This window comes from Lissotriton helveticus, chromosome 7 (genome assembly GCF_964261635.1).
Source record: "Lissotriton helveticus chromosome 7, aLisHel1.1, whole genome shotgun sequence".
Lineage (NCBI taxonomy): Eukaryota > Metazoa > Chordata > Amphibia > Caudata > Salamandridae > Lissotriton > Lissotriton helveticus.
Genome location: NC_136068.1, coordinates 1,304,177,959 through 1,304,205,770, shown reverse-complemented (window position 1 = coordinate 1,304,205,770; position 27,812 = coordinate 1,304,177,959). Strand labels below are relative to the sequence as shown.

General features: G+C 49.1%; 1 protein-coding gene across 3 annotated transcripts in view; it reads left to right on the top strand.

Annotated features, from left to right (window-relative positions):
• The first annotated feature begins 7,441 nt into the window (after positions 1 to 7,441).
• Positions 7,442 to 27,812, top strand: part of QRICH2 (glutamine rich 2) — a 418,913-nt gene continuing 398,542 nt past the window's right edge. For all 3 annotated transcript variants that reach the window (XM_078654585.1, XM_078654584.1, XM_078654583.1), the window contains exon 1: positions 7,442 to 8,601. In XM_078654585.1, coding sequence (XP_078510711.1) covers positions 8,170 to 8,601 — 432 coding nt within the window. In that variant the 5' untranslated portion in view covers positions 7,442 to 8,169. The remainder of the gene's footprint in view (positions 8,602 to 27,812) is intronic.

Sequence of the window (27,812 nt, the reverse complement as noted above, 5' to 3'; positions counted from 1 at the left end):
CAGCCGCCCCTCCCTTTTATATGCTGTGATGGAGGCAATGGCTTGGCCCCTGACCACTGTCTTAAACGCCTCCCAGAGGATGGTCGGTGAGGTGACCGATCCTACATTATCCTGAAAATATTGATCTTCCGTTTTTAAGCATTTTTCTAATTTTCTTAACTTGTAAGAAGCCAGGGCGAATCGGATAAATGCGGCCCCCTCTCTGCTAATAGTGAGTGTATCTAATCAATATAGGGGAATGGTCAGAGATGTCCCGGGGTCTGATTTCTATAGACTCTACATTTTGTAAGACTACCCGTGGAACCCAGGAAATAGTCTATCCGAGTTAAGCTATTATGGACTCCTGAGTGATACGTAGATTGGCGTTCTGTTGGGTGGTGCCTTCTCCACAGATCTATAAGGCCCATAGCATCCAGGAAACTCCCAAATCGTGACCCTGCCGATGCCCCAGATCTGACGGGAAATCTATCCAAGGTTTCATTCAGAGTTGCATTGAAATCTCCTCCAATAAGGAACTCTCCCTCCGGAAGTCCAAGCAGAAATTCACTAAGGTCTGGTAGGGCCACTGCATGCAACGCTGGGGGGATATATACAGATACTATGTTTAGGGGCTTTCCTTCCCACTGCACAATTACTGCGGCAAACCTTCCCATATCATCGGATTTAATATCACGTATAATCAATGGAAACTGTTTCTTCATCACCCCTCTTGATCCAGACGTAAATTCTGAGTGACCCACCATTTTGTATCCCCACCTGTCCATCGCCTTGCATGACGTGCCAGTAAGGTGTGTCTCCTGCAGTAACACCACTGCTGGGCCACTACTCTTGATGCACTGGAGCACTATGCCCATCTTAATTTTATCTCCAAGACCTCTTACATTCCATGTGAGTAGGGAGAGAGTAGGCACCATGGTATCAGGGCCTATCGCTGCCTCAGCCAGCGCACAGCCTTGTGTTGTCGCACCTGACATGTCCAGTGAGACCATTAAAATTGTTCAGGATGCGGTGAAAATATTTCGTAATGAGTGGTATGATTGCATAACTGACTGTGTGTTGAACCGTGCTATAGGCTTCTTGCGAACAAACTTGAAACAAGCCCTTCCCCCCCCCTCCCTGCCTCCCTGTCAAGCGGACCTAAAACTGCCCGCCACCCCAACTCAGCAGAGTGCTTAAAACTCAATCCCGTAACCATTACTTGCACTTATGGGCCCAGGAAGTCCAGGGAAGACCATCACATCCCCGTATCCCAGAGTCCTCCTTGTCCTTCAGTAGTTCCAACAATTTCATATTGCAGAGGAGGGCTTAACTCCCATCAGGTTACAGTGTCTATATGTGTCGGTGGGCCATCACCTAGTGTCTCATTCTCCAGATTCTCTACGTAGTTGGCCGTCCTCTCCCTCTCCTTGGTCAGTGTTCGCTGGAGCGTCTTCTATCTCTAGACGGCATCGCCCTTTCCGATCTCGTCCGTGCTTTCCCATCTGTCGCCAGCCTTCAAGCCAGTCATGTGCCTCTTCCGGCGTCTCGAAGAACCATGTCTTGTTGTCGGCCACCACTCGCAACGTTGCCGGAAAAAGCATTGAATATGCCAGCTCGCGTGCCCTCGGTTCCTTTTTTACCTCGAAGCTCCTGCGGCGTGCTTAGACCGCCGCCGCCGTATAGTCTGGAAAGAAGGAGATCACTGAATTTTGTATTCGTATGGGTGGCGCTACTCGAGCCGTTTGAAGAAAGGCGTCTCTATTCCGGAAATTGAATATGCAGGCCAGCACCTGCCTTGGCGGGGCACCTAGTTTTGACCTGCCACCCGGCACCCAGTGCGCGCGTTCCACTGAGAAGTAATCAGAGAGACCTTTTGGCTGTAGTCTTGTTTTTATCAAGTCCTCAATATACAGATCCATGGCGGGACCCCCTTCCGATTTGAGAATCCCTGTAATTCGGACATTGTTCCGGCGAGAGCACCCCTCCTGGTCATCCAGTTTTGCTATCATTCGCTTATTATCAGCCTCCAGTTGAGCTACTTTCTTTGTCAGCATTTTTGAGTCTGTAGCGAGTGACGTTGTCAACTGTTCCACCTCTGTGACTCTGGCCGACATTTTTGGGAAATCTGCCCGTAGGAACGTTACATCTGCCGAGATCGAACCCACCGTGGTCTGTACGTTGTTGAGGGCCGCCATAATATCCTCCAGCGTTACTTTAGGTGAAGTTGTTTCTTTCCCCCCTTTCTCTGTTTGTCCTTTCCGTTCTGGCAGTGGCGGAAAGTCTTTATTGAAGGCGAACTTATCCAGCTTTTCTTGCTGGGTCGTGCGGGATCCTCTTCCACTCATTGTGTATTGCGCGCCCCCCCGGTTCACGCCTTGTCTGGTTATTCAATAAGTTGTCGTCCGTCACTGGTTGCCACGTGCGCGGGGTCTCAGCTCACAGTTCACTGTCGTTAAGGTGTGTGACCTTCTGAGCTTGCTGGTGAGTCTTTTACTGTCCAGGGGTATCAGCAGATGCCGAGGGTCATGCCGAGGCTCCATCACTTGGTGCTTACTATCGTCTTACACAGGGCCGTCAGGTGTCATGCTGCATGGCCCGCTCCGTTCCCATCAACTCCCTCTCCGGTCTGCCCCCAACCGTTCTTCTCCTCCTGCACTGTCTGGATCACTTATATGGGCCACTCTGTATCTGTCCTTCAGGCCGCCAGCCCTGCCGCTCCTCACAGTTGAGCTGTCCCGCTCTTTGTAACCTCCTGTGGTTCCGGTCAGCCTTAAATAATGGCGTGCCTGGCCCTCACCTGCGTGACCATAGGTTCTTTGCCGCCGCGTTCGTCCAATCTTTTCCCCACAGGGGGCCGCTACCTTTGCTCCGGTGCATTCTCCTGCCGAGCCGCAATGACGGTGCTGTCCGGCCCGTCACCCTCAATCGCCGATCTCCGGATATTCTGCCCGATCAGTTTCCTCCTCTGTCCCGGTCCACAGCCTGCGACTCCCCGGGAGGGCTACTTCTCGCCTCTCCTTCAATTACGTGCAGACGCCGCCAGCTACACCTCCACCGTGCGTTTGCTTGTTTGTGTGTTCGAAAGGCACCGCTCACTCCTCCGCCGTTCCGCTTGTCAGCGCACCCTCCATCGTCGCCAAAATCGAGCCCCCGGCTCCTAGTTCGCGGTCAGGTCTCGATCTTACGGTAGCGATATCTGGCTCCGCCGGGCACGTAGAAACACCAGCGTCAGGCCGATTTGTGACGCTCCTCCTCCGTTTCACTATTTCAGCCTTTGGGTAGGTTTAGAAGTATGGATAATTGAGCAGATGACTGGGGAGACGGTCTCACCCCCGGAGTCCCTTTAATCTGCGGCCATCTTGATCGGCTGCAGGCCACGCCCCCCAAGGAACTATTTTTAAAGCATATTTTGATAAGTGAAGATTTTGAACTACTGTATTGTGGATTTTTATCGTTTTTGGTCTTGTCTTAAGTATATGAAAATATTGGATATTTTTCTAAACTGGTGTGGTGTCCTTTTGTAGTGCTTACACTGTATTACTGTTGGTTATGTGCAAATGCTTTGACACATTGCCTCTAAGATAAGCCTGACTGCTCGTGCCAAGCTACCAAGGGGAAGAGCAGGGGTTATTTCAGAAGTGTAACTCCCTTATCCTGACTAGAGTGGTGGTTTCTGCCTGGCTTTCGCACTTGCCCTAGCCTTCCAAAAATCCAAATTGTAACAAGTATGCACAAATAAGTGCTAAACATATCGGCTTCAGGTGATTTCGCTTTATTTTTGTACCGTCTGGGACATCAAAATACCGATGGTGCCACTGTAAATCCAATCAGCTGGTAACCCTAATCATGAGAATGAAAGTATGTTGCAGAATCAGCACATTATTTATTTCCTCCATCCCTGATTAATGCCATAATAGCAATAGTTTAACTTCTATCTGAAACCCTTGGCCCATTGTCAATACAATGCTGAGTTACTCCAGGTATCTGGAAATACATCCTGCATTCAGACAACTCCCTCCTCATTCTCACTGCTCACCCTTCACTTTCATGTTCACTCTGCACTCACAGCGATCATACTGGACTCACACTGCACTCACGCCATTCACCCTCCTCCTACTCTGCACTCACACGTGCACACCGTACCCCTTGCATGCACATGACACTCCATTCACTTGCTTTTTTGCTTTGCTCAACCTACATTCACAGCGATCACACAGCCTTCTCACCATTCATTCTCCTCTTACGCACACATGAGCACACCATTCAACCTGCACTCACAGCGACCGCACTGCACTTTAGCCCTTGCCATGAACTCACGCCGTTCTTCCTCCACTTACCCTGCGGCCACATGAGCACACCACTCACCCTGCACTCACAGTGATCATACAGCACTCTCACCACGCACTTACACTTTTCATCCTGCACTTACATAAGCACACTACTCACCCTGCACTCATGTAACACTTCACTCACCCGTCACTCTAATGGCTCACTCTGCAAACTCACTCAAACAAGCACCTCACTTACCATGCGTTAATTCCTCCCACTATGAACTTTCACCCGCACCCAAACTCGTGTGTCACATCGCTCACCCGGCATTCACTCCTCTCACACTACTCTCACAATGTGCAACATCGCTCACTGTGCATTCACAAAGGCACTCCTGTCACTCACACAGCTCACCCTTCACTCACATGGGCACAGAGCTCTTCCTGCATTCACCCCACGGAAACATGCACAACACTCACCCTGGAGTCACACCACCCATGCTGCACTGCCTCCTCTCACCCTGCACTCACATGGACATACCTCTTATCCTGGTGGGTGTTCACACACAGTAGGTCATAACCCGATCATGGGTTGTATTTTAAGGAAAAAATAATGGCACCTGTGGGGAAGATACTTAATAGTAGAATGAAGAAGGAAGCGGAAATTCGCATATATACGCAGGGATTTGGTGAGATGTCAGATAGAAATCAAGCCAGAAACACTGATCTAGGAAAATTGAAAATATGTGTTTAGTATTTGCAGTCCAATTACAGTGTGGGAGCAATGAATTGGAAGTATAGGCTGGAGGAATGACCTGATTTGCGAATTGCTGGAATATTAGTGCTGTGTGTGAAGAACCGTGTGCAGGTGAATTAAAAAAAATATATATATACTCACTAGGAAACCCGGCCGGGTTCTGTTGAGGAAGACAAAATCATATGGATTGTGTTAAAGGGGGAAACATCCCTACAAGAAATCTGTTAACTTGTTTTTCTTGGTGGAATTTGGGGGAAGTATCACACCCCACCACTTACATAGATCTTTTTCCTCATATAATGGGTGAGGTTAGCTCTCATTCCATTTCTGGAAATGCTTGTCCTGCCCCATTACTGGGAGCAGGACTGGGTTTAAGAAGTAGCAACTGGGGTAAAAAGGGGGGGGGGTGTCTGTTTAAAAATAATTTTTGGTTTGAAAGCACATGAACTTCCTTGTGCATCAGCTGGTTTACAGCCAACAAAAAAAATATCAAGATAACTTTGGTGAAAGTTCAGAAGGTTGTCCAGTTGAAGTTGTGGCTCATCATAAAGTCAGTGGTCGAAGTGCATTAAAAAAAGTATGGAAACTCTGATGCTGTGTGTAAGGGGAAGGGATGAGTGAGCATGGGGGCGTGGTCTAAGGCATGGCTAAAAAAAATATATTCAGTAACTTTTTTCAGTCTTTCACCTTCAGGTAACTAACCGTAAAATAACCCATAGCTAAAATGAAAATGAATTACAAGGTATGCTAATCAGTGGGAAATGCACTGTCATCCATTATGAAACCTCTATTGGTTAATGCACTGCACCAGAGAGCTGCAGAACTAAATCCTGGTTGGTGCAGTGGAGAATAGTGACTTGTGTATGTTTAGTGCTACGAGGCTCCAAACTGTGAAAGAAAGCACTGCGAACATGTAACTCATTATTTTAAACTTGCATTGCACACAGTATAAGATAGGCTTCTAAAAAAAAAATGTGCAACAAGGTTTAAGATAAAAAGTGTTTTAATATTGATTTTTTTGCGGACTGTACGTGTTGCCATTTTTTTATATAACTTCTTTTAAAAGCACACACTTCACAGTTTAGCTGGTAGCTCTCTTACAATACCCCTCAAAAAGAATGCGTGTGTCATCGGGAAGCAAGGTTTTTTTGTAACTGTATTTTAAAAGCCCACACTTAACAGAACATTTTAAAATACCTCTCGAAATGAATAAATGTGTATCATCAGGAAGCTTCAAGTAATTTGATCAATTAAAGCCAATACTGGCTACAAAGCATCCTTTACATTTGCAGATCGACCAGTTGCGCATATGAACATTTCTTTAGGGAAGCAGACACACTGAAAAGAAGGCTTGGTTAGCTGTCTGCCCCTCCCTCGTTTCACAACACGAGACTCCCTTTCTCACACTTCTGCTGATGCTTTTCTGCTCTGGCAATTAACCGTCCCTGACAGTTTTCACTTCACAAAAAGTAGGGAAACTGTTTTTCTAAAATTAAAAAATGATGGCAGGTAATGCCTCCTCCGATTATACCCCCACCCCACTTCGACCACTGCGTAAAGTAACACGGGGGTTCCTGTGCCTGCTGCAGAGAACGTATGCAGATCACAGAACTGAGTGTGAGTGAACTATGAGTAGCAGTATAAAAAAACAATGCAATGTATTGCCAGAGAGAGGCTATGGAGAGACGAGGTTCACTGTTGGAGAGTGATATTGAGGGAATTCATGGAGAAATATATGGGGGAGGAGTGCGTCATAAAAAGACGGTCGCAACGGCCAGCGCTCGAGCTGGCCACGGCTGGGATTCTTTGTAACCCCCCTCACCCCGATGTTCAGATCCAGCTGCGCCCGCATCAGATCCCATAGATGAGAAAAGTTAGGGCAAGCGCCTGCAGCGACCTAGCTAGCGCATTGATACTGTCAGCCGTAGAAACAGCAGTGTCCATCGGACTGCAGATACTTCACTCTCGCACTATCTCCTCTCCGGCCCGTATGCCTAAACACACCCCTCTAATCTCACACCCTTTACAATAGGGACCCCGCGCCCGTCCTCCATACACCCCCACACACTTGGCACTACTTTTCCTTTTACGCGCGTGATAGAACAGCGGAACATATGAGCCGTGAGACGTCCATCCCTAGCAACCACAGATGCTATTGAGACATCCGAGCTGGAATCCCCGGGCCACGCCTGTACCAATTGGAGGACATACGGCGACGAAGCTAGCCTATTGAGGGCGGGGGGCGGGTCTGTACCGGTGAAGGGTGGTTGAGGGGTGGGGAGCTATGTAGCATCTTAGCTGGGCATTTTCAGGGCTTCCCTGACAGATGCCGGAGACACTGATGGGGGTCCGGGGACCTTGATGGCTGACACTCGGAGGGGCTGGTCTGGGAGGAGATCGAGGCAGTGCTAGGAGAGGCGTGGGGGGGCAGGAGGTACTAAGGACCAGCTGCCAGGCAGGATTTAGGAGGAGACACTGAGTTCCGAGGGCTGATGCTCAAGAGGCCAGGGGGCAGCAGTGATAGCACTAAGTGCCACGAGAAAGTAATGACTGGAGACATTCAAAGCTGGTAGACTGCCGGGATCAGCGGGCATTGAGAGGCGGGGCAGGGCGAACGAGGGCAGAAGGCACTTAAACCGGAATCACTAGGGCCATTGGTGGGTATAGACCATCAGGCACTTAGGACCGACAACGAATCAGGTCTGTGTCAGAAGGGAAAGCATTGGCGGGAAAGAAAGTCACATTATCAATAGACAGGTGCCAGTAAGGCAGAGACGCCCCAGTCCAGACCGTTCTATGAAGAACCAGCAAGAGAGGCATTAATTCGTAGGTCATCTGCGTGGGCATTCGCCACTCCAAATGCAGATTTGTCCTACAAACATGGAGCGTCAAAAGTCTTTGTTTTGGGAACTTTGATAAGGCTTTAGTGCAGAAAAATACAACGCATTCATGTATTGAATTGGAGCTGGACAGATACAGCGAACCCTGCATTTAAGTAAGCACTCGAGCGTAGGGCATGCACTGAAGCCTGAAGCTAAGTTTTCAGCATGCATTTAAGAGTGCAGTTTAGCGTCCAGACCTCATTTAAACCATAACGATTTGAACCTGTCTTCCACTTCCGAGTGCAGCTTGTGCATGCAAGCAGACTGGTAGGGTTGGTGCACCATGCCGTCAAAGGTGAGCCTCTTCGATCTGGCCAACCTATCCATTGGCACACCTGAGGTGGGCGCGGTAAACTTCAACGCCCTCCACACACTGCTCCACGCCATCATCAGGCAGCTCAACATCCAGGACGTGCAGGCTGACATCAGTGAGGAAGACAGCAAGGCTCCTACTGCTGTGCCATCCAAAGCTGCCCTACCATTGCCTGGCAAAGAGGCCCCCTCACCAAAGGTGGCATCGGTCTACCACCAACTTGAGAAGAAAGTCAAGAAAATCGAGAAGCAGATGGAGGTGCTCAACCACCTGCCCACGGGCACTGAACTGTTGGAGCGCAGCAAGACAAGTGAAGCTCCTGCAGCAAATCCGGTGGGCGACATGTGGCAGATGATGCAGATGAAGAAGAAGATTGAGACCAACGAGGATGGCATCAACAAGGTAAAATGCTTCCAGGTCCCTGTCCTTTGCTGTAATGTTATCCTGAGATTAGCATTGGCCACCAGAGGTTGACTTTTGGGATTTGGCCGTATTAGTGAAACCACAGATGACCACCTGATGTCAGTCGATGTAGGTTAGACTGTGCTGGGGTAACTGAATAGATGTAGGGGTGAGTTCATTGCTGGCCCCCATGTGTCGGGCATGTATGGTAAGGATGTGAAGGAGAGTTCAAAGGGACCACCAAAGCGCAGGTCTTGCAGAGGTAGTGATGGTGGGTGGGGCTGAAACCTGAATAAGAAAAGATGGGCAACTGCCTCCCTCTGAGTAGCTACGTATGGGAAGGTATGCTGGTGTTGTCCTGTTACAAATATAGCAGCCCTTCTGAGACAATGTTATCCTATGAAAGGACTACCAGTCCATTATAAAGTATTACTGCAGCGTTACATAAAGTACAGCAGCCCTGTTAAATGTCCTGTGTAAAGGTATTGTAGCCGGGCTAAAATGGGCTCTTGCTGGCTATAATAGAATAGCAGTCTGGATAAAAAGTACCAATGCTGTTCTATCGACAGCATACAAGCCCTGCTTTAAGTGAAAGGCTATTCCAGTATCAAATTTAGTACAATTGTTTTCCTGAAAGTTCTTTGTACGGTCCGTAGTTTCCAGGAGCACGACTCAGTGAGTTAAGCATCTGCCTCTGACATCTAGTTTAATCTGCAAGTCACGAGTTTAGATTGTGGTGTGGCCAGCTCGATTTTTTTACGTGCCTAAGTTGAAACTGAGTACCACTAAAATGGGTAGCAATAGCACCTGCTATTTTATATAACTTAGAAACGGCTAGCACCTGGTTTAGGTTTTACTTAAAAACCAATGTATTATTGACAGTATAGCAGCCCCACTGGTCACTGCTGATACTGCCCCGTTTTAGTTAAACCTTTAGGGCCTCTTTTATGAGCCCTTGCGTCACTTTTACACCGCGGGTGCGTCACTTTTTGTGACGCACCAGTGGTGTAAAAAATGCGCCTTATTGCGCCATATTTACTAAGTAACGCATCTAGGTAGATACGTCACTTTGTAAACCCCTGCGCCACATTATACCTGCACCAGGTGTAATGTATGCAAGGGGGCGTATTGACGCAAGAAAGGGTCGTAGAAGTGACGCAGTGAAATCTCATAGAAATCTATGAGATTTCACTGCGTCACTTCTAGGACGCCGTTGCGTCAAAATCTTGGCGTAAGACTGACGCAGGCCCTTTCACATGGGGCTTGCCCCATATGAAAGGACGCATTGCTGGAGTTGCGTCACTTTTGTGACACACTCCAGCAATGTGTCACTTTTGCGCTTACAGATACGTCAGAAATACTGACGTATCTGTAACTCCTTGCGCAATGATGCATCGTAATGTAAATATGACGCATCATTGGTGTCGCAAGCAGGGCGTAATGAAAAGTGACGCATCGCTGTTTTCACGCATCGATGCGTCACTTTTCATAAATGAGGCCCTTAGTTTCTGAAATGCTGGCCCTGTTTATGGATGTAAATAAGGCAGTGAGTCAGGAAGCAAACATCATTGAAAACAGAAGTTGAATTTGTGGACACGCTCATGATGCAATTCATTATTGGGGTAAAAGTGACAAAAAAGCGGGGTTTTCGTTGCTTCTGATATTATTATGTCAGACACGTTACACACACCGCACTGTCCGCTTCAGTTCTCTACTGGGGACAGCATAGGAAGGAGCCAGAGAGGGGAAAAAGAGACAGGAGAGAGAGAGAGAGAGAGAGGGAGAGAAGGAGCGTACACTGGAGTGTGTAGACGAGAACATGAAGTTATGTGTTGTGACCTGGATCATAGGGTGGCTTATGCTTGTCAGTGTCTTCCTTGTATTTCCCTATACATTCCTGCTTCAGCATGGCACCTGTAATGTAGTTGGTGTCCTGATGGCACTGTGTGAGCAGCTGGTTAGAGCAGCTGGAGATAAAGCGCCGTGCAGGAAGGCTGTCTTGTTCCTGGGGGATATGGAAGGTGTTGCCTCTGTGCAGTTACAACTACGATGAATGCAGGATTGTAATTCGAAATGCTTTTGTGTAGTAATACATTCATTTGCGCACCTTCAGACATACTGCTGAAAACTAAAAGTAACCACTATTGCGTGCATAATATTGTTTAATTTTTCTAACTTCACCAGCATATTATATACATTAAAAACCCCTGAGTAAACTGATGTACACCACAACATTCAATAGAAAATCATCAGAAACTCCTTTGCATGCTACAGCTCCTCGCCATACCAATCCCAAATGCATCAACCATTGTATTGCAGCTTTTATATAGCGCTTCATACTCCTAACGAGACACTGAAGCTCTCAAATTACTGAGACACTTTTGGAATACTTGTTTTATAGGGTGTAAAATGTAGTTTGGCCTAGGAGGAGTTTGGTCAGCTGCAAGAACCTGTAAGATGTACTTCAAAGATGGCAACGAATGTCGCTGCATACAAGTATGATGTGTTATAGAGAGTGTGAGAGTTGATGCAGCTACGCATATCAGCGATTTTAGGAGTGGTCAGACGGTTGAGACAGTAAAAAAGTGAATAACGGAGCTAGGTGTCGTCCACCAGAGAGTATGGTATCTAGTGTACATCTAGAAGCAACAGAGACCTAACCCATGGAAGCACAAAAACAAAAGATAGAAGTCTGTTGTTAGTTTCCTTAAGTTGTTAAACAGTCTTTGCAGGATACATTTCCCTATCTATCTTAACAAAGGTTTGCTCCTTTGTTCTGTGAGAAACTCAATTTCTGCTTGGCCACAGTCCCAAGTGCCTTTTTCTTAAAAACCCAGTGCTGACCCTAAAGATATGAAAAATTGCAGACCTGGCTCTTTTCTTCCTCTTCAAAGTAAAATCTTGTAAAAGTCTAACAGTTCTCATCATTTCTGCAGAAGACAGCTGTTTTTGATGTGGCCAGTACTGTTTCCGTCCAGCTCACGGGATGGCAGCAGAAGTAGTTGCTGCTGCTCTAAAGGACATTAGGCTAGTGTTAGATGGTAACAGTGTTACTGCCCTGATACATTTAGTTCTCTTGTAGGGGATTTCCGTGTATAGTCATAATCATGTGGAATAGTCCCGCCCATGTGCGTGTACCCCGGAGCACTTCATTAGATCTATCTTCTTAAGTTGTCATCTTCTGCCTTTCTTCAGGAAGGCCTGCATAGACACTTAAGAGATAAAGAGACAATAATGCAGCCTAACTCACTACGCTACACTGGCCATCACTTCATCTTGAAGTGAAAAAAGATAGCCAGTTAACTTTTAAATTTAGCAATTTCCCCTTCACAAAACTCCTTTTTTCATGACAGAAATTAAAGGGTTGGACAGTGAAGACCCCATAGGCTGCCATTATGTGTCTGCAAATGGATACCATGCCTTTAAGAGTCTCCGTAGACCCCTGCTATCCTGTGATGCACAGCCAGAGGCAGTTACTTTCAGTTCTTTTTCCCGGCTCCTGCTAGCAGGACCCTGGAGCATCGAGCTCTACCTATTTTGGTATTTTCTTCAGAATGTACTTCAGTATTTGAATTTTTGCAACTTCACTCAACGTCTTTGGCCTGTATCTACCTTCTGCTGTCCTTTTTTGGCAGAATTTCTACAGTTTTCTTGTAATAATGCCTTCTCTGTTTTACAAGTATCTTGACTGTGGTAGAAAGAAGGCCAAGTCGGATGCACACAGAGTCTGTATTCTGTGTCTGACTGTCTCTCATGTGCCTGACACCTGCTCTATCTGCAAAACCTTTTCTAGACGCACCCTGCGTGACCGGGAGAAGATTTGACTCCAAGGGTTGGAGCAGCGAAGACAGAAGGCATCATCTACAGCATCTGGGCAAGGAGAGGGTAAGTCTTCAGCCAAAACCCATGCTTTGACCTCTGGGGGGGGGCTCTTCAGTCGAAAAATAGCGAAAAAATGAAGACAACGACAGCAGCGTAGAGAGCAGGTATACAAACGATATGCTCTCCGTCGAAGCAATGGCGATGCTCCACGTTGAGGAGAAGGACGACGCAATCTCACCCGAGATCGTTATCGCGGATGTCTCCACATTCAATGTTGACTCATCAACGCAGATCCCCATCGATTCATCATCGTCGTCGATCAGAGTCACGGAGGCACCGGTGGTCGCAGTCGATGCGACACCGCCGACGTCTACGAGAAGGTCGACGTCGAGGAGAAGGTCGAAGAGAAGGTCGACGTCGAGGAGTCCCCACCGAAGTTTGACTTCGAGGTACCGTTCCGGGACTCACTCCGCAGTGAGCATGTCTACGTCGACAGGGAGTTCATAGTTCAGGCGATGTCGCCGTTTGCCGTCGAGCAGTAGATCGATGTTCAGGGGGTGGTCTGTAGTTGAGTCCAGGGCGCCTTCTTCGCAGCCAGCTCAAAAACAGAGGAGGCTTGTCTCTTCTGCAGATTCGGAGTACTCCCGTACCTATTCACAGTCAAGGACGCCTCCTGCTCCTCGTCAACCGGTGGACCTGCCTTCAACTCCTCCACCACCACTGCCTCCTCCTCCTCCTTCTCCTCATCATCCTCCTCCGGTTCATTCTCCGCTTCCATCTCTGCCTCAGCCTGGGCCCACAGCAACTAAGCCCACGCGTCCTGCAGAGCCTCGAAGACCAAGGTCACGGTCTCAGGCGAGACATCGTTCCCGTCGCCATCGCTACAAGAGATCTTGCTCCCAGCATACCAGGGACACGACTTCCACGAGTACAGGGAATTACTCGCCTACTCTAACGAACTCTCCTCCTCAAAGAGTGTCTCCCATTGATGATATCACCACCTTTCAGGAGGTTCTGGTCAGAGGGGCGTCAAAACGTAACATTCCCTTGTCTACTCCTATGCCGTTGACTTCAGTTATATTTGAAACCCTCCAGCAGAGACAAGCATCTCGTCCCTTGCTTCCGGTGGTCCCTAGTTTATTGGAACCTGCTATGGAACTGTTCTTGACACCATCTTCTATAAAATCTGCGCCTTCTAAGCTACAGAAGAAATACCACCCACCAGATTCGGATCCTGCCTTCCTCTGAATGGACCCCACCCCGGACTCGGTCATCGTGGTGGCGGCAAAGAAACAGCATGCTGCGGCTTCGACTTCCACGGTACCACCTGATAAGGAAAGCCGTAATCTGGATTTGGTGGGAAGAAAACTTTGCAACACAGCAGCTACATCCATGAAGGCGGCCAGCTCTACTGCCTTGCAGGGCCGATATGACCGATCCCTGTGGGAGTTGCTTCTACAGTTTGTGGACCTCCTGCCCAGGGACAAGCAGGAGGATTTTCATGAGATATTGAATGAAGGACTGATGGTTTCAAATCAAATCATCAGTTCTGCAGCGGATACTTCGCTCCTGTCAGCCCACGGGTATTGCCACGGGGTTGCTCTCCGGAGTCATTCCTGGCTTCATCTTACCTCACTGAACCTGGAGGCGCAACATCCATCTCTAATTTACCATTCTCTGGCACAACCCTCTTTGGTTCCCATGCGGATAAAGAGATGGCCCGCATGAAGACGGAAATGTAGACTTTAAAGGCTGTAGGTCTTGAGAAGCCTAAAGAACATCGCAAAGCCTTCCGCCCATTCCAACCGCGTTATTCCTCCCGACTTCAAGGCCATCAGTCCAATCACCAACAGCAGTTTCAGAGGTCTTTTCAGCCGTTTCAGAAACGCCAGTCGCAAGGACGGTCCAACCAGCAGTTTGCACAAGGGAACAAGGCCCCTGCTGGTCCAAGCCCTGAAGGGTTACTTCCCCCTCTTCTGTTACCCATTCCGGTGGGGAGAAGCATTCAAATTTACCTGGCAGAATGGCAGAAAATAACTCAGGACAATTGGGTGCTGAACATTGTCCGCAATGGATACTCGCTACGTTTCACAAGCCCTCCTCCATCGATTCCTCCAACTCGCTCACGCTACATGCTACGCGAGTTACAGGGGGAGGCCAACATCCTCTTACAGAACAGGGCGATAGAACCTGTTCCTCTTCCACAGAGAGGAACAGGACTGTATTCTCGGTTCTTTCTAGTCTGCAAGAAAGACAAGAACAAGTTCAGACCAATCTCGACTTGCGACATGCGAACAAATGGTTTTGTAGAGAAAAGTTTTAAATGTTGTCCTTGCATCAAATCTACCCTCCGCTTCATCAGGGAGACTGGCTATGCACAATAGATCTGCAAGGCGCATATTTTCACATGCCCATAGCGAGGAAACATCGCAAGTTCCTGCGATTCACCGTAGGCAGCATCACCTATCAATGCTCTGTGCTTCCCTTCGGCCTGAAGTCTGCACCCTGGACATTTTCCAAATGCATGGCCATAGTTGCTGCACATCTAAGGAACAACAAGGTGTTCGGTTACCCATATCTAGATGACTGGCTGATCAAGGCAGCTACGTCTCAGGAAGTGCAACTACATTTCAATTGGACTTCCAATCTCCTTCTTTGTGTGGGCCTCCACATCAACCTCACGAAGTCTGTCTTGACTCCTGTCCAATGTCTACAGTACCTGGGAGCCACCATTGATACTCGCAAGGCAAATGTGTGTCCTTCGGAGGAGAGATGCTTATCGATCCTTCGAAAGGCTCAGGCTCTCATGACCATGCACTCCCCAACGGTGAGGGAGGTATCTTCTCTCCTGGGCTCCATGGCCTCCTGTATCTTCCTCAATCCAAATGAATCCCTCCATATGATACCCCTGCAAGAATGTCTGGAGGATCAGTGGGACCAGAAACTAGGGGATTGAGAAGACAGGATTCAGCTGTCGCAGCAGGCCCTCCAGTCCATCCGATGGTGGTGTTCTCCCCGCAATCTCCTACGGGGATTCCCTTCCACAAGGAGATACCGACGCAAACCATAGTGACGGATGCGTCTCTCCATGGAAGGGGTGAGCATTCCAACCACCTTCGGATACAGGACACGTGGTTCCGGAAGGAGGCCACATACCACATCAACTTGCTGGAACTTCGAGCAGTTCATTTGGCACTGAATGCATTCCAGCCGTTATTTCACACTAGTTCCCTGCTTGTCCAGATGGACAATACGACAGCAATGTTCTATCTAAACAAGCAAGGGGGCTCGAGATCTCGAATGTTATCTCGGGAAGCCCAGGCCATCTGGAAATGGCTATTGGCCAGGAACCAGATCATCACAGCAACTCAACTCCCAGGTGTTCAAACTGCTCAGGTGGACGGGCTCAGCAGACTCATTCAAGAAAATCATGAATGGGTCTTAAACGACGACGTGGTACAAGACATCTTCGGAAGATGGGGTACTCCAGAGGTTGATCTGTTCGCTACCGCGGAAAACAGCAAAATGCTGCGACTTTGCCTCCAGGTTTTACCAACTGGGAACTCTGGGGAATTAACTGTGGATCAACTGGTCAGGCGGCTTTCTCTACACTTTTCCTCCAATTCCCCTGATCCCGACAGTACTGATCAAGCTCTCACAATCACGGGCAAGATGATCCTCATTGCTCCGGAGTGGCCCCGTCAGTGGTGGTTCACAGACCTTCTCCACCGGTCTCTCCTGCCACATCTCCGTCTTCCATGCCGGGAACTTCTAACGAAGTTCGGCGGACAGATGGTGCACCCCAACCTCTCGTCCTTGAATTTGGCAGCATGGCTCCTGAGTTAGTACAGTACGGACATTTAAATCTCCCTCGGGACTGCATGGAGATATTGCAGGAGGCCAAACGGCCATCTACACGCCTATAAATGGAAGAGATTTTCACTTCCCTAATACCACTCATGGCGGATGCCGGGTGGGGGAGAGTGTGTAACATTGCGCTGATTACGAGCGAAATCTTGAAATTTAGATTTTAAAAAAACCTGATGTATTGTTTTAATCGTTGCTGCTGATCATTTTATTATTTTAGGAGCTGACTTCTAGCTCTCTACTCTGCTGCTATTTCCTTGGCACTTTGCACTTTCTCTTCATCACAGGCACCTGAGGCGGAAAGCCGGGTGACCTTAGGCCTCTCTGCACTTTTGAGTCTCTCTATATTCCTACTCACCTCTGTGTGTGACGCGCTGCTCGGCCCGCAGTCTCCCTACCCATTCAGCCGGCACATCGAGGTGCTGAAGGGTACTCGGGGATCTGTGGGCACGCAGTTCTGTGGCGGCCATCTTGGGGGTAGGCTGACTTGCGAGGCGGCAGTCTAGTGGTGCAGATTTGCGCCGCCCGCGACGCCTTAAAACTAGATGCCCTTTCCTTCCGCGCAGCGGACGCGCGCTGCGGAGGCGCCTAAGGAGCGCCGAAGGAAAGCCCGTCTGCGCCCGTCAGCGTCCCGGAGGCGGTCGGGCGCGGGCTCGGCTGGGCAGGCGAGTAAGGATGATAGTCTACTCAAGGGATGATTTGCTCTCCCTGAAGAATACTCATAACACCTGTTTCAGGGTTTTCCCTAAACCTCCCAGGGGCAATAACGGATGCTCGGCCTGTGACTGGCTACCAGGGAGGGGATTTGTCTCTTCCTTTAGTCTTCCCCTTAATAGTAGAAGGTGTTTACTGCTCAACACCAGGTCCCTGGGAAAGCATGCGCTTGACGTCCACAACCTATTGATGGACTCTAAGGCAGACTGTCTGTTCCTGACAGAAACATGGCTGGGGGAGGGTGCAGGACCTGATGTTGTCACTGCCATTCCCCCGAGCCATGTTATCTTCAGAAAGGACAGAGCTACCGGGAAGGGGGGTGGTGTCGCCCTGGTCGTCGACAGGCGCATCACATGCTCCATTCTTCCCTCGGACAACATTCATGGGTGTGAAGTTCTAGCCTTCTCCCTCTCCTTTTCACCCCATCAATCATGTATTGGGCTCCTGGTCTACATGCCTCCGGGCCCTATGGGTACGTTCTTTGAAGAGCTCTACTCTGCTATTTCCACGCTATGCCTCAGGTCTAAACACTGTCTGCTCCTAGGCGACCTTAACATTCATATGGACAGTGTGACTGACCCTGACAGCATAAAGCTTAAAGATATTACTTCATCCTTAGGGCTCATCCCGTACCTCCGGTCTCCCACTAATAATAATAATAATAATGCTCACTGCAAGGGTCACACGTTGGACCAAATATTTTCTACTGTCCCTGTAGTCTCGGCCTCTTTGGCTCTTGTTCTGTGGTCCGACCACTTCTTAGCGGACTTTGAGATCCCTCTTATTGAGAAGGGCACCCACAGTGGACAGTGGCGTGAAGTGCACCCCTCTAGAGCTTTCCATCGGGTTTCCCCTGCTATGCTAATGCAGGCTTTAGACACCCACCCATGCCTGCTAACGGGTACTTTGGAATCGGACATTGAGCTCCTGCAGCTCTGGCTGACTCAACGGTTAGCCGTCTTAGCCCCCCCACGGCCCCCCAGGACACCTTCAGTGAAAGGTTCCGCCCCTTGGTTTTCGCCGGCACTAGCCGAGAAGCGACGGCAATGTAAAAAAGCTGAAAGGGAGTGGCGTAAGCACTATGATGCCAGCTCGAAGGAAACCTATAGGGCTATGATCAGAGACTACCACCATGACATCGTAGCTGGCAAAAAGTCCTATCTGGCCAGTAGGATTGAAGATGCTTCCAGTTCCTGTAAAGAAATCTTCAGGATAGTCAAGGACTTTATCTCCCCCTCGTGGTGTACCCCCAGTTCCATGCATTCAGAGTCCTGGATCTCCGAACTTGCTGACTTTTATGCCAGCAAGATTCGGAATATCCAGGCCTCCTTTGGAAAGGCAGACACGTTTACCACCTTTAATTGGCAGTCCCCTGCCCCTTGCCCTTGCCCGTTCTTTGGACCCTCTATGTCCGGCCAATTACAGGCCCATCTCGCTTTTACCATTCCCGATAAAAATCATAGAGAAGCTGGTCACACGAGCCTTATCCAACTTCCTTGAAATCAACTCTTGTCTGGATGTAGCCCAATTCGGCTTTAGGCCGGCCCATGGCACTGAGACCGCCTTGGTCGCCGTGTTGGATGATCTGCGAACGCGTGTCGACATGGGTAAGGCAGCATTCTTAGTGCTGCTTGACATGTCGGCCGCGTTCGACACGGTGGACCACGCGGTTTTACTGGGCCGCCTTCGGAGAGCAGGTGTAACCGGCTTGGCTTTAAGCTGGTTAACATCCTATCTCTGCAACAGACAGCAAGCCGTGGCGTTGCCACCGTTTCGTTCAGCCGTGCGTCAGGTGAATCAAGGTGTACCTCAGGGGTCAGCGATCAGTCCGATCCTCTTCAACCTATACCTCCGACCCCTAATAAGTTTGATAAAGTCATTCGGCATATCAGTCATCAACTATGCCGGTGACACTCAACTGATTTTTTCATTTGAGGGCAAAGAGACAGTCTCGAGGGACACCTTTCACCGGTGCATGTCGGCAACAGCAGAATGGCTACGACTCAACTCGCTTCAATTCAACGGGTCGAAAACCGAGGTACTTCACTGCTCCTTGGATCGGCTTCCTCGCCCGCTGCCGGACGACTTTTGGCCAGCCTCTATCTTGGGTACGGTGACCGCGGCCGAGTCGGCTCGCAATTTAGGGGTCTTGTTTGAGCCTAGCCTGCAGCTTGACGCCTCTGTCAACAGGACCACGGCGACTTGTATGGGCTTGCTTCGAGCCTTACGAAAAATCTTGCCGTTACTTCCTCTAGGAGCCAGGGCAGAAGTGGTGCGTAGTACCATCCTCAGTAGGTTAGACTACTGCAACGCACTGCTTCTGGGGGCTCTCAATATCCTGGTATCAAAGTTACAGAGGATTCAAAATATGGCAGCCAAATTGGCTTTATCTCGCCCACGTTCTGCATCGTCATTGGCAGCACTCTCTGATCTCCACTAGCTACCTGTCCAGCAGCGCATTCTTTTTAAGGCCTCATGCCTTGTCTTCAGGGCTTTGCATGGACTGGGACCAACGCCGCTTCAAAATCTTTTCTCCTGGTACCAAGCCGCTAGACCCCTGAGGTCTTCTTTGGCGTTCTTGGTGATGGTCCCTAAGATTAACAGAGTGAGGATGGGCGGCCGTGCCTTCAGCTTTGCGGTCGCCAAATTGTGGAACACCTTACCTCTGTCGCTGAGGAGTAGGGAAGATCTGACTTCCTTCAAGAAGGATCTTAAAACCCACCTCTTTCCGAGAGCAATGTAGTTTATTACACCTGATGGATTGTTATGGTCACAGCGCCAGGATACCCTTTGGGTGGCAGTTGCGCTTAACAAGTATACATACATACATACATACATACATACATACATCTTTGCGGGCCCCGCCCTCTGGAACTTTCCATTGTTGACCTTACAGGCTTCCCTGGACCTCCTTTCCAAATTGAAATCTGGCTCCCCTTTAGACCCTTGTCCTGCTAAATTCCTTGTGCTAATGGCCCCTACTCTCAACCATCTTATTAACCCGATACTTAATCTCTCTCTTAGAACGGGTGAGGATCCCCAACCGTGGAAACAGGCTCTTATTCTGCCATTGCTAAAGAAATCCAACCTGAATCCGGAATCCCATGCCAATTATAGACCAATCTCCCTCCTGCCAGTGCTCGCGAAAATGGTTGAGAAAAATGTCCATACTACCCTGTCCCACTTTCTTGAGACGAACGACATACTCCATAAGTCGCAGTCCGGTTTCCGTTCCAATCTTAGCATGGAAACGGCGCTGCTCGAGGTCACCGAGGCTGTTAAGGAAACCTTGGACAGAGGAGGCAAAGCCATGTTGGTTATGCTTGACCTCTCTTCGGCTTTCGACACCGTCCCCCATGACCGTCTCCTTTCTAGACTCTGGGAGATTGGTCTAAGGGGGACGGTGTTCCGGTGGTTTAGGTCTTTTCTCTCGAATCGCCAGCAAACGGTCTGGGCCCCCCTTTCTCTGCCGCAGGGACGCCTTTGGAGGTCGGAGTACCGCAGGGCTCAATTCTGAGCCCTTCGCTCTTTAACATCTATATGACCCCTCTGGCAGCATTGGCGGAGGACTGTGGAGCCCATATCGTGTCGTATGCGGACGACACACAACTCCTGTTCACCTGCTACTAGGGCTGCGATTTTGACGGGACGTCCATCCGGGGTTGCCTTGGGGCAGTGTTTGACTGGTTTAGTCACAATAGCCTCAAGTGCAACTCCGATAAGTCCGAAGTGCTCTTCTTCGGCTGTCCCGTGGTCCCCAGATGGAAGGAGTGGTGGCCTCCTGCCATGTTCCCTCCCGCCAGCGATTCGGGGGTTGCTAAAAATCTGGGCATCCAGATCGACAACAGCCTCTCTTTCAAAACTCAGGTGGCTGATCTGGCCGGCAAGTGTTTTGCAATCTTGAAGATGCTAAGGAAGTTCCTGCCGCTCCTATCTCTAGAGCATAGAAAGATCACGGTACAGGCCCTGATAGGCTCTCGCCTAGACTATTCTAACATACTGTACCTAGGCCTTCCGGACTTCCTTCTAGCGCGTCTCCAGGTTGTGCAAAACTCTGCGGCCCGGGCCATTTTTGGGCTCACTAGGAGAGCCAGGGCCAGCGATCTTCTCAGAACCCTTCACTGGCTGCCCATTAAGAAGCGGATCACCTTTAAGGCCCTGACCATTGCCTTTAAAGCCCTTCATGGTACTGGTGCCTGTTATCTTCGGAAACGGATCAGCTTCTATTTGCCTTCTAGATCTTTGCGATCTTCTACCCAGGCCAGGGCTGTCACCCCGGTGATCCGACGTGCGCGCTGCGGGGCGGTCCTTTAAACATCTTGCCCCCCGGTTATGGAATGCTCTCCCTCTGTCTCTCAGATCCATCACAAATCTACTGGCTTTCAGGAAGGATCTGATGACTCTACTGTTCACGCAATAATTCACTTCACTCTGCTCTTAGTCCACCTCCCGTTCTGCCTTCCACTCTGGGTCAGTGATGATTTTTAAGCGCCGGGACACTCTTCGGAGTAGTCGTGCACTATAAAAGTACCCCCATTAACATAACATAACATAACATAACATAACATTTTGCATCTGGTGTGCGTCTAAGAATGTGGATCCTACCTCCTGCAAGGAAGATGTCATCCTTCCTTACTTGCTACACTTAGCTCAATCTGGCTTTCAGTTTCATTCGATTAAAGTTCACCTGGCAGCTTTAACTGCTTATTGGAAATGTCCTTCACAAACTTCCTTTTTAAAAATCCCAGTCATCAGAGATTTTCTTGAAGGATTGAAAAAAGTGTTTCCTCCCATTAGGCATCCTTCGCCTCCTTGGGAGCTCAATGTGATTCTTTCTCGACTGATAAGGGAACTGTTTGAACTCATTCATAAGGCTTCTCTTCAGCATCTGTCTTGGAAGATGGCTTTCCTTGTGGCCATAACTTCTGCCCGCAGGGTTAGCGAACTTCAGGCACTCTGTTGTCAAGAGCCATATACAGTTTTCATTCCTTTAAGGTAGTTATGAGTACTCAGTCTAAGTTCCTCCCTACAGTAGTTTCAGAATTTCGTGTAAATCAAACTATTACATTGCCTAAACTTTTTCAGAATCCCTCTTCTCCTGCTGAGAGGTCGCTTCATTCCCTTGATGTCAGGAGGGTCTTGAAGTTCTATTTGGACAAGACTATGGATATTCTTAGATCAGACCAGTTATGTGTAAACTATGTCTCCGTCCGGACTGGTCTAGCTACCTCCAAACAATCCATTTCTAGGTGGATTGTTTCCTGTATTCAGCTGTGTTACCAGAAAGCTAACAATACTCTTGTTAGTAAGCCTAGGGCTCACTCTACAAGAAGTAAAGCTGCTACAGCGGCTTTACTTCGTAACATACCTATTTCGAAAATCTGTAAGGTTGTCACTTAGAAGTCAGTCCATACATTTACTAAGCACTACTGCCTAGACACTGATGCTAGGGCAGATGCTCAGGTTGGGCAGGCTCCATTTCGGAATCTATTTGTACAATAGTGAGGTTACAATAGTACAATAGTGAGGTTATTCTCTGTTTCTTCCACTTCTTGTTGTTTTCTGAGTTGTTTTTTGGGATGGGCTTGCTAATCTATTCACATGATTATGACTATACACAGAAATCCCCTACAAGAGAAGGAATGGTTTCTTACCTGTAACTCCAGTTCTCTTGTAGGGGTATTTCCGTGATAGTCATAAGCAACCCTCTCGCCTCCCCAGTGGCAGAAACAGACGTACCCAGGTCTCAGCAGGCATTGCTACTCTACGCCTTCAAAAAGAACTGAAAGTAACTGCCTCTGGCTGTGCATCATGGGATACTGGGGGTCTCTGGAGACTCTTAAAGGCACGGTATCCATTTGCAGACACAAAATGGTAGCCTATGGAGGCTTCTCTGTCCAAACCTTTCATCTCTATCATGAAAAAAGGAGTTTTGTGAAGGGGAGTTTTCTATGTGTTGAAACTCAGTAAAATTGCTAAATTTAAAAGTTAACTGGCTATCTTTTTTCACTTCAAAATGAAGTAATGGCCAGTGTAGTCTAGTTAGTTAGGCTGCATTATTGTCTCTTTATCTCTTAAGTGTCTATGCAGGCCTTCTTGAAGAAAGGCAGAAGATGACAACTTAAGAAGATATAGCTAATGAAGTGCTCTGGGGTTCACTCACATGGGCAGGACTATTCCACATGATTATGACTATCACGGAAATACCCCTACAAGAGAACTGGAGTTACAGGTAAGAAACTATTCCATCTAGCTTTTGACATAGTTGACAATCCAAGGTTGCTTCGCAGACTTCAGTAGATGGGAGTAATATACGTGGCCCTGAGGTAGATTGACTCTTTTTTCTCAGGCAGTGTTGGACTTGGCCCTTCTGGCAGGTTCACCCCTGAACTTTTTGCTTTTTGTATGTGACCTGGGGATGGTGGATTTTGGTTTCTGCGCACTTTCACTGTGTCCCAGTGGAAAGTGCGTGCGCACTCTGAGTGCGTGTAGTGAGATAGGCCTGCCCTCCCATAGGAATGCATGGGGAATGTATGTGTCCCTGGTAGTTCCAGTGGCGTGGGGTGTGCAGGCCCGAGTTTGGTATGTGCGAACTCGTGCGATTGAATGCTGCGCAATGATGTGCGCGGTGTGAATGTGTCTAGTGTGGAAGTGCCACTTCTAGACATGGGTGTGCGTGTGCAGTGAGTGTGCTGGCGTGTGATTGGCTAGAGCTGGCTGGTGAGCCTGGCTCCAGGAGTCTGGATTGGTCTGCCCCGGTGGTGAGTGGAGAGATTAGCATGCTGATATGAGGGAGGGGTGCACCTGGGACCTGAATAGGGCTGGGCTTTCCCCACACAATGCTGGCTCCACCCCCTGTGGTGCGATTGATGACCCTAGCCTAACTAGTGAATAGGAAGGGAGGCTGAGCAGCACATCAAGAGTGCTCCAAAACCAGCTGCGACTGTTTTTTCCCCCACCCTGCACCCTGAGACAAAGGATTTTCTAGTATAAAAAAGGGCAGTGTCCCCTTGCAAAATGTTATCTTCCTGGATCCTTTTTCCTGGGGGGAGGCTGCTGCTGGGCGCCAGGAGGACTGCCACTGGGATTGCCTCCCTGCCTGGAGGACCCTGTGAGCTGGCTCTGGGCCCAGCCTTGCCCACCCCCCCACCTCCTGAAGGAATTCTGGCTGTGACCTGCCCTGGACTTCTGGGCATCAAGCGCTTGGGAGCGCTTTATTTTGCCACTAGCACTTGGGAGAGCTGTAATTATCCCCCTAGCGCCTTGGGGGTGCTTTCTGTTTGTAGCCCGTGCCCACCCGGCATTTTCCTCGCCTATTGCCAAGTTAAGCCCCTGGCAGGTGCCCACCCCGCCAGGGACCTGGTGCCGTTTTGTGCCCCCCCCCCCCAAGCGAGTGCCCACCTCTCTTTATTATTGATTTAAAAGAGGGAGCCTACCCCTCGAAATTCACCGCCGCAACCCGAGTCAAAGTACAGCCTCCCCCGGGCCGCTGCCCAGCGCGACCCGGAAGGAGGACTTCCGGGTAGAGAAGGGAAGCCCGCGTTCGGCAACCTGCCCCGAGCTCCGGTGGAGAGGAGCCCAGCTTGCGGTCAGAAAGGAAAAAAAGCGGGGCTCCCATAAGGTGAGGAGAGCCCCGCACACCACAGTTGTCATCCGCCCGACAGAGGAGAGAGCAGAGACGCCGCCGAGAGGAGACGCCGTCTCCCCAAACAACCGGTGAGTGTGGGCGTCCCCAGGGTCGCTCCTCAGTCCCAGGAAGCATTTCCTCAGTACCCAGAGCCCACGAGGAGCTCCGGGGGCCATTGTCGTTAGAGGGGGCGCGGGGCACATTGCCGGTGCCCGCCCCCTCCTGCCAAATGCTACCTTCGTCCTGGGCCCTTTGTTCTTTAGAACCCCGAGGCTCATTGGGGGCACGTTGTTTTAGAGTCCTCCGAGTGGGACTCCAACGAAGGCCCAATATTGCTGAGAGCCCCGAGAGGCTCCGGGGGCATTCCTGTGATTCCGAGTCCCCCGAGAGGGACTCCAACAACGGGGCACAAGTCTTCAGAGTCCACGAGGGACTCCAACAAAAGGGGCCATCTTCTTTTGAGCCACAAGGGCTCCCGGGGGCATTATTTTAGTTAGGGCCCGAGGCTCCACCTGCACAGGGCATATTTGTTTCTGCAGAGCCCACGAGGCTCCCAGCCCGCATTATTTCTTTAGAGCCCATGAGAGGCTCCTACATTCCTGTTGGCATTTTGGTTCTAGAGCCTGCGAGGCTCCCACGTTGTGGTGGCCCTTATTGCTTCATTGAGCCCCAAAGAAGAGCCAAGAGGCACGCTGGTGCCAGGCTCCGTTCTCCAGCTGCCCAGCACTTAGTGGGCAGCTGCTCCGTTTAGGCCCCCCCTGACACTGGGACACAGGGCGTCCTAGCCCCCTGAGAGGTCAGTTGGCCTGGGGACAGCCACAGGTTGTGGATTACGTAATTTCTGCGAATTGTTCCTTGTTGCACCTCTGAATGTGTTTTGATGCGTCATGTGCCTTGTTCTTACACCGCTGAATGTATGTTTATGCATCATGTGTTTTCCTTCCCTACACCTCTGAATGTTGTGAAGCATCATGTGTAATATGTTCATGCTTATACCCCTAAATGTATAGTGATACTTAGGTGGTTGTTCTTCCTAGTACAGGTGTTGCTAGGGAGGTCCTGGTTCCCTGTGCAATATTCTCCTGAGGTGGTTAGGGTTGCATAGGTGGTACTTACCTGTTACCAGTGATTACTGGTTCAGTGCTCTATGTTCTATTTTGTTCTAAGTGCTATTTCTACAAGTATTCTAATTCTACAAGTGCATATTCCTGACAGTGGTCCAGGTTGCCCTGTCTTGTACATATCCCCTGTAAATTCTGCCCGTGCCTGTTGGCACATTGTAACGTGTGTGTTTTTATCTAATGTGTTTTGGTATAATACAAAGGGTATTTTTATATATAACCTTGTGTGGAGTTTCCTGTGTGGTGGGCCTTGGGTGTGGTTGCTGGGTGCGCGCACAAACGCTTAACTCACATTGCCTCCGAGTTTAGCCTTACTGCTCGTGTCACGTTACCAAGGGGGTGAGCGGGGGTTATCTTGGTGTGTAACTCCCTTGCCCTGACGTAGGAATGGTGGTCTCTGACTGGTTTTGGCGCAAGCCCTAGTCAGCCGGAGATCCCATTTCTACCAGGCAGTATGAATTGGGTCTGTATTTATGTGACTCTCAATAAGGCCCATTTTGTTCAGTTCATATGTCGCCTCTTTCGCACTTGCCATTAGGAAACTGTGTTACAGAAAAGTGGTAAATTAAGTTTATTGAAGGAAGACATATGCAGCGACAGTTAGTCACAAATGTCCGGATGGTTGCTCTGTCCTTAACTGACTTCTATTCCAATTCCGTAACATTCCATATCATCTAGCCTTGCACACTCATGCAATTACCAACATGTAGATATCTTTCATTAAGACAATAATAGGCACACAATACCACATATGAACCCTCTTCAACAACTTCAGACGCAGTTAACGAATAATAACAGGACACACAAAGACAACAAGACAAAAACAATTAATACTATTTACTCCACTAGATACTTTCTACAAGGGATACTCTATAAAACTATGTGATCCAGGTCGTTCCCTTATGCTTTGTATAAGAGGAACACAAGAGTTATCAGCGGTTAGACTTTCTGGGGGAAACAGCCATGAAATTATCTTAACTTGTCCTTGGTGTCAGCATTCAAACTCTGACTCACATCAGCACCACCACAATTTTATCAGGTTTCTCACCATTAGAAGAGGGATCAACAGCCTTATATTCCGCATTCAAAACATCCAAGAAATTATTTCCACAACTGTCCATATTGTCTATGTTATCTTCAGGGAACCAACTAGCAGTACTAATGCAACAACTACCTCCAATCCCCCGGAATCCTACCTTCAGGTCTCCAAAGACTGGTGTGAAAACTTCGCCAACTTCTTCGAAGAAAAAATCATCAAGATTGAGCTCTCACTGGACATCAACGTCAACCTCGCCTGCAAAACCCTGCCTCCAGTGACAGTAGATAGCTCACCCAAGCACCCCACTAAAACCTGGAAGTCCTTCAACCCCATCCATGAAACCGAGATCCTCAAACTGATATCCACCTCCAAACCAGCCTCTCACGTCCTTGACCCAATTCCCACCGAATTGACCCAAAAAACGGAGTCTCTACAAAGCCCCGTTCTGGTGCAAGATCATTAACAGCTCCCTGAGAACCGGCATCATACCTGAATGCCTCAAAGTTGGCCAAGTAATGCCACTACTAAAAAAAACAGGCCTTGACTCCAAGGAACTGAATAACTTCAGACGCCGCCCCTAAACTCCCCCTCCTATCCAAAATCCTGGAAAACGCGTCCTCCAAAACGGACTCAGCACATGGATAACATCAACCTTCTTGACCCCCACCAATTGGGTTTCAGAAAACGCTACAGCACCGAGACGGCGATCCTTAACAACACAGACGACATCCACAAATCCCTTGATACCGACCAATGTTGCCTCCTCATTCTCCTAGACCTATCGGAAGCCTTTGACACGGTTGAGCACCAACTTCTCATCAAGGCGCTACAAGAAAGGGTAGAAGCTGATGAGGTGGTCCTACGCTGGTTCTCCTCCTTCTTACACAGCCGCTGACAAAGGATAAAAAAACAATTTGGCTCTGACCTACACCATGTCAATAGGTTCCCCAAGGTTCAGTTCTCTCACCTCAACTGTTCAACATATACATGTTACCCCTCACCTCCCTACTCAAAAAGGCTA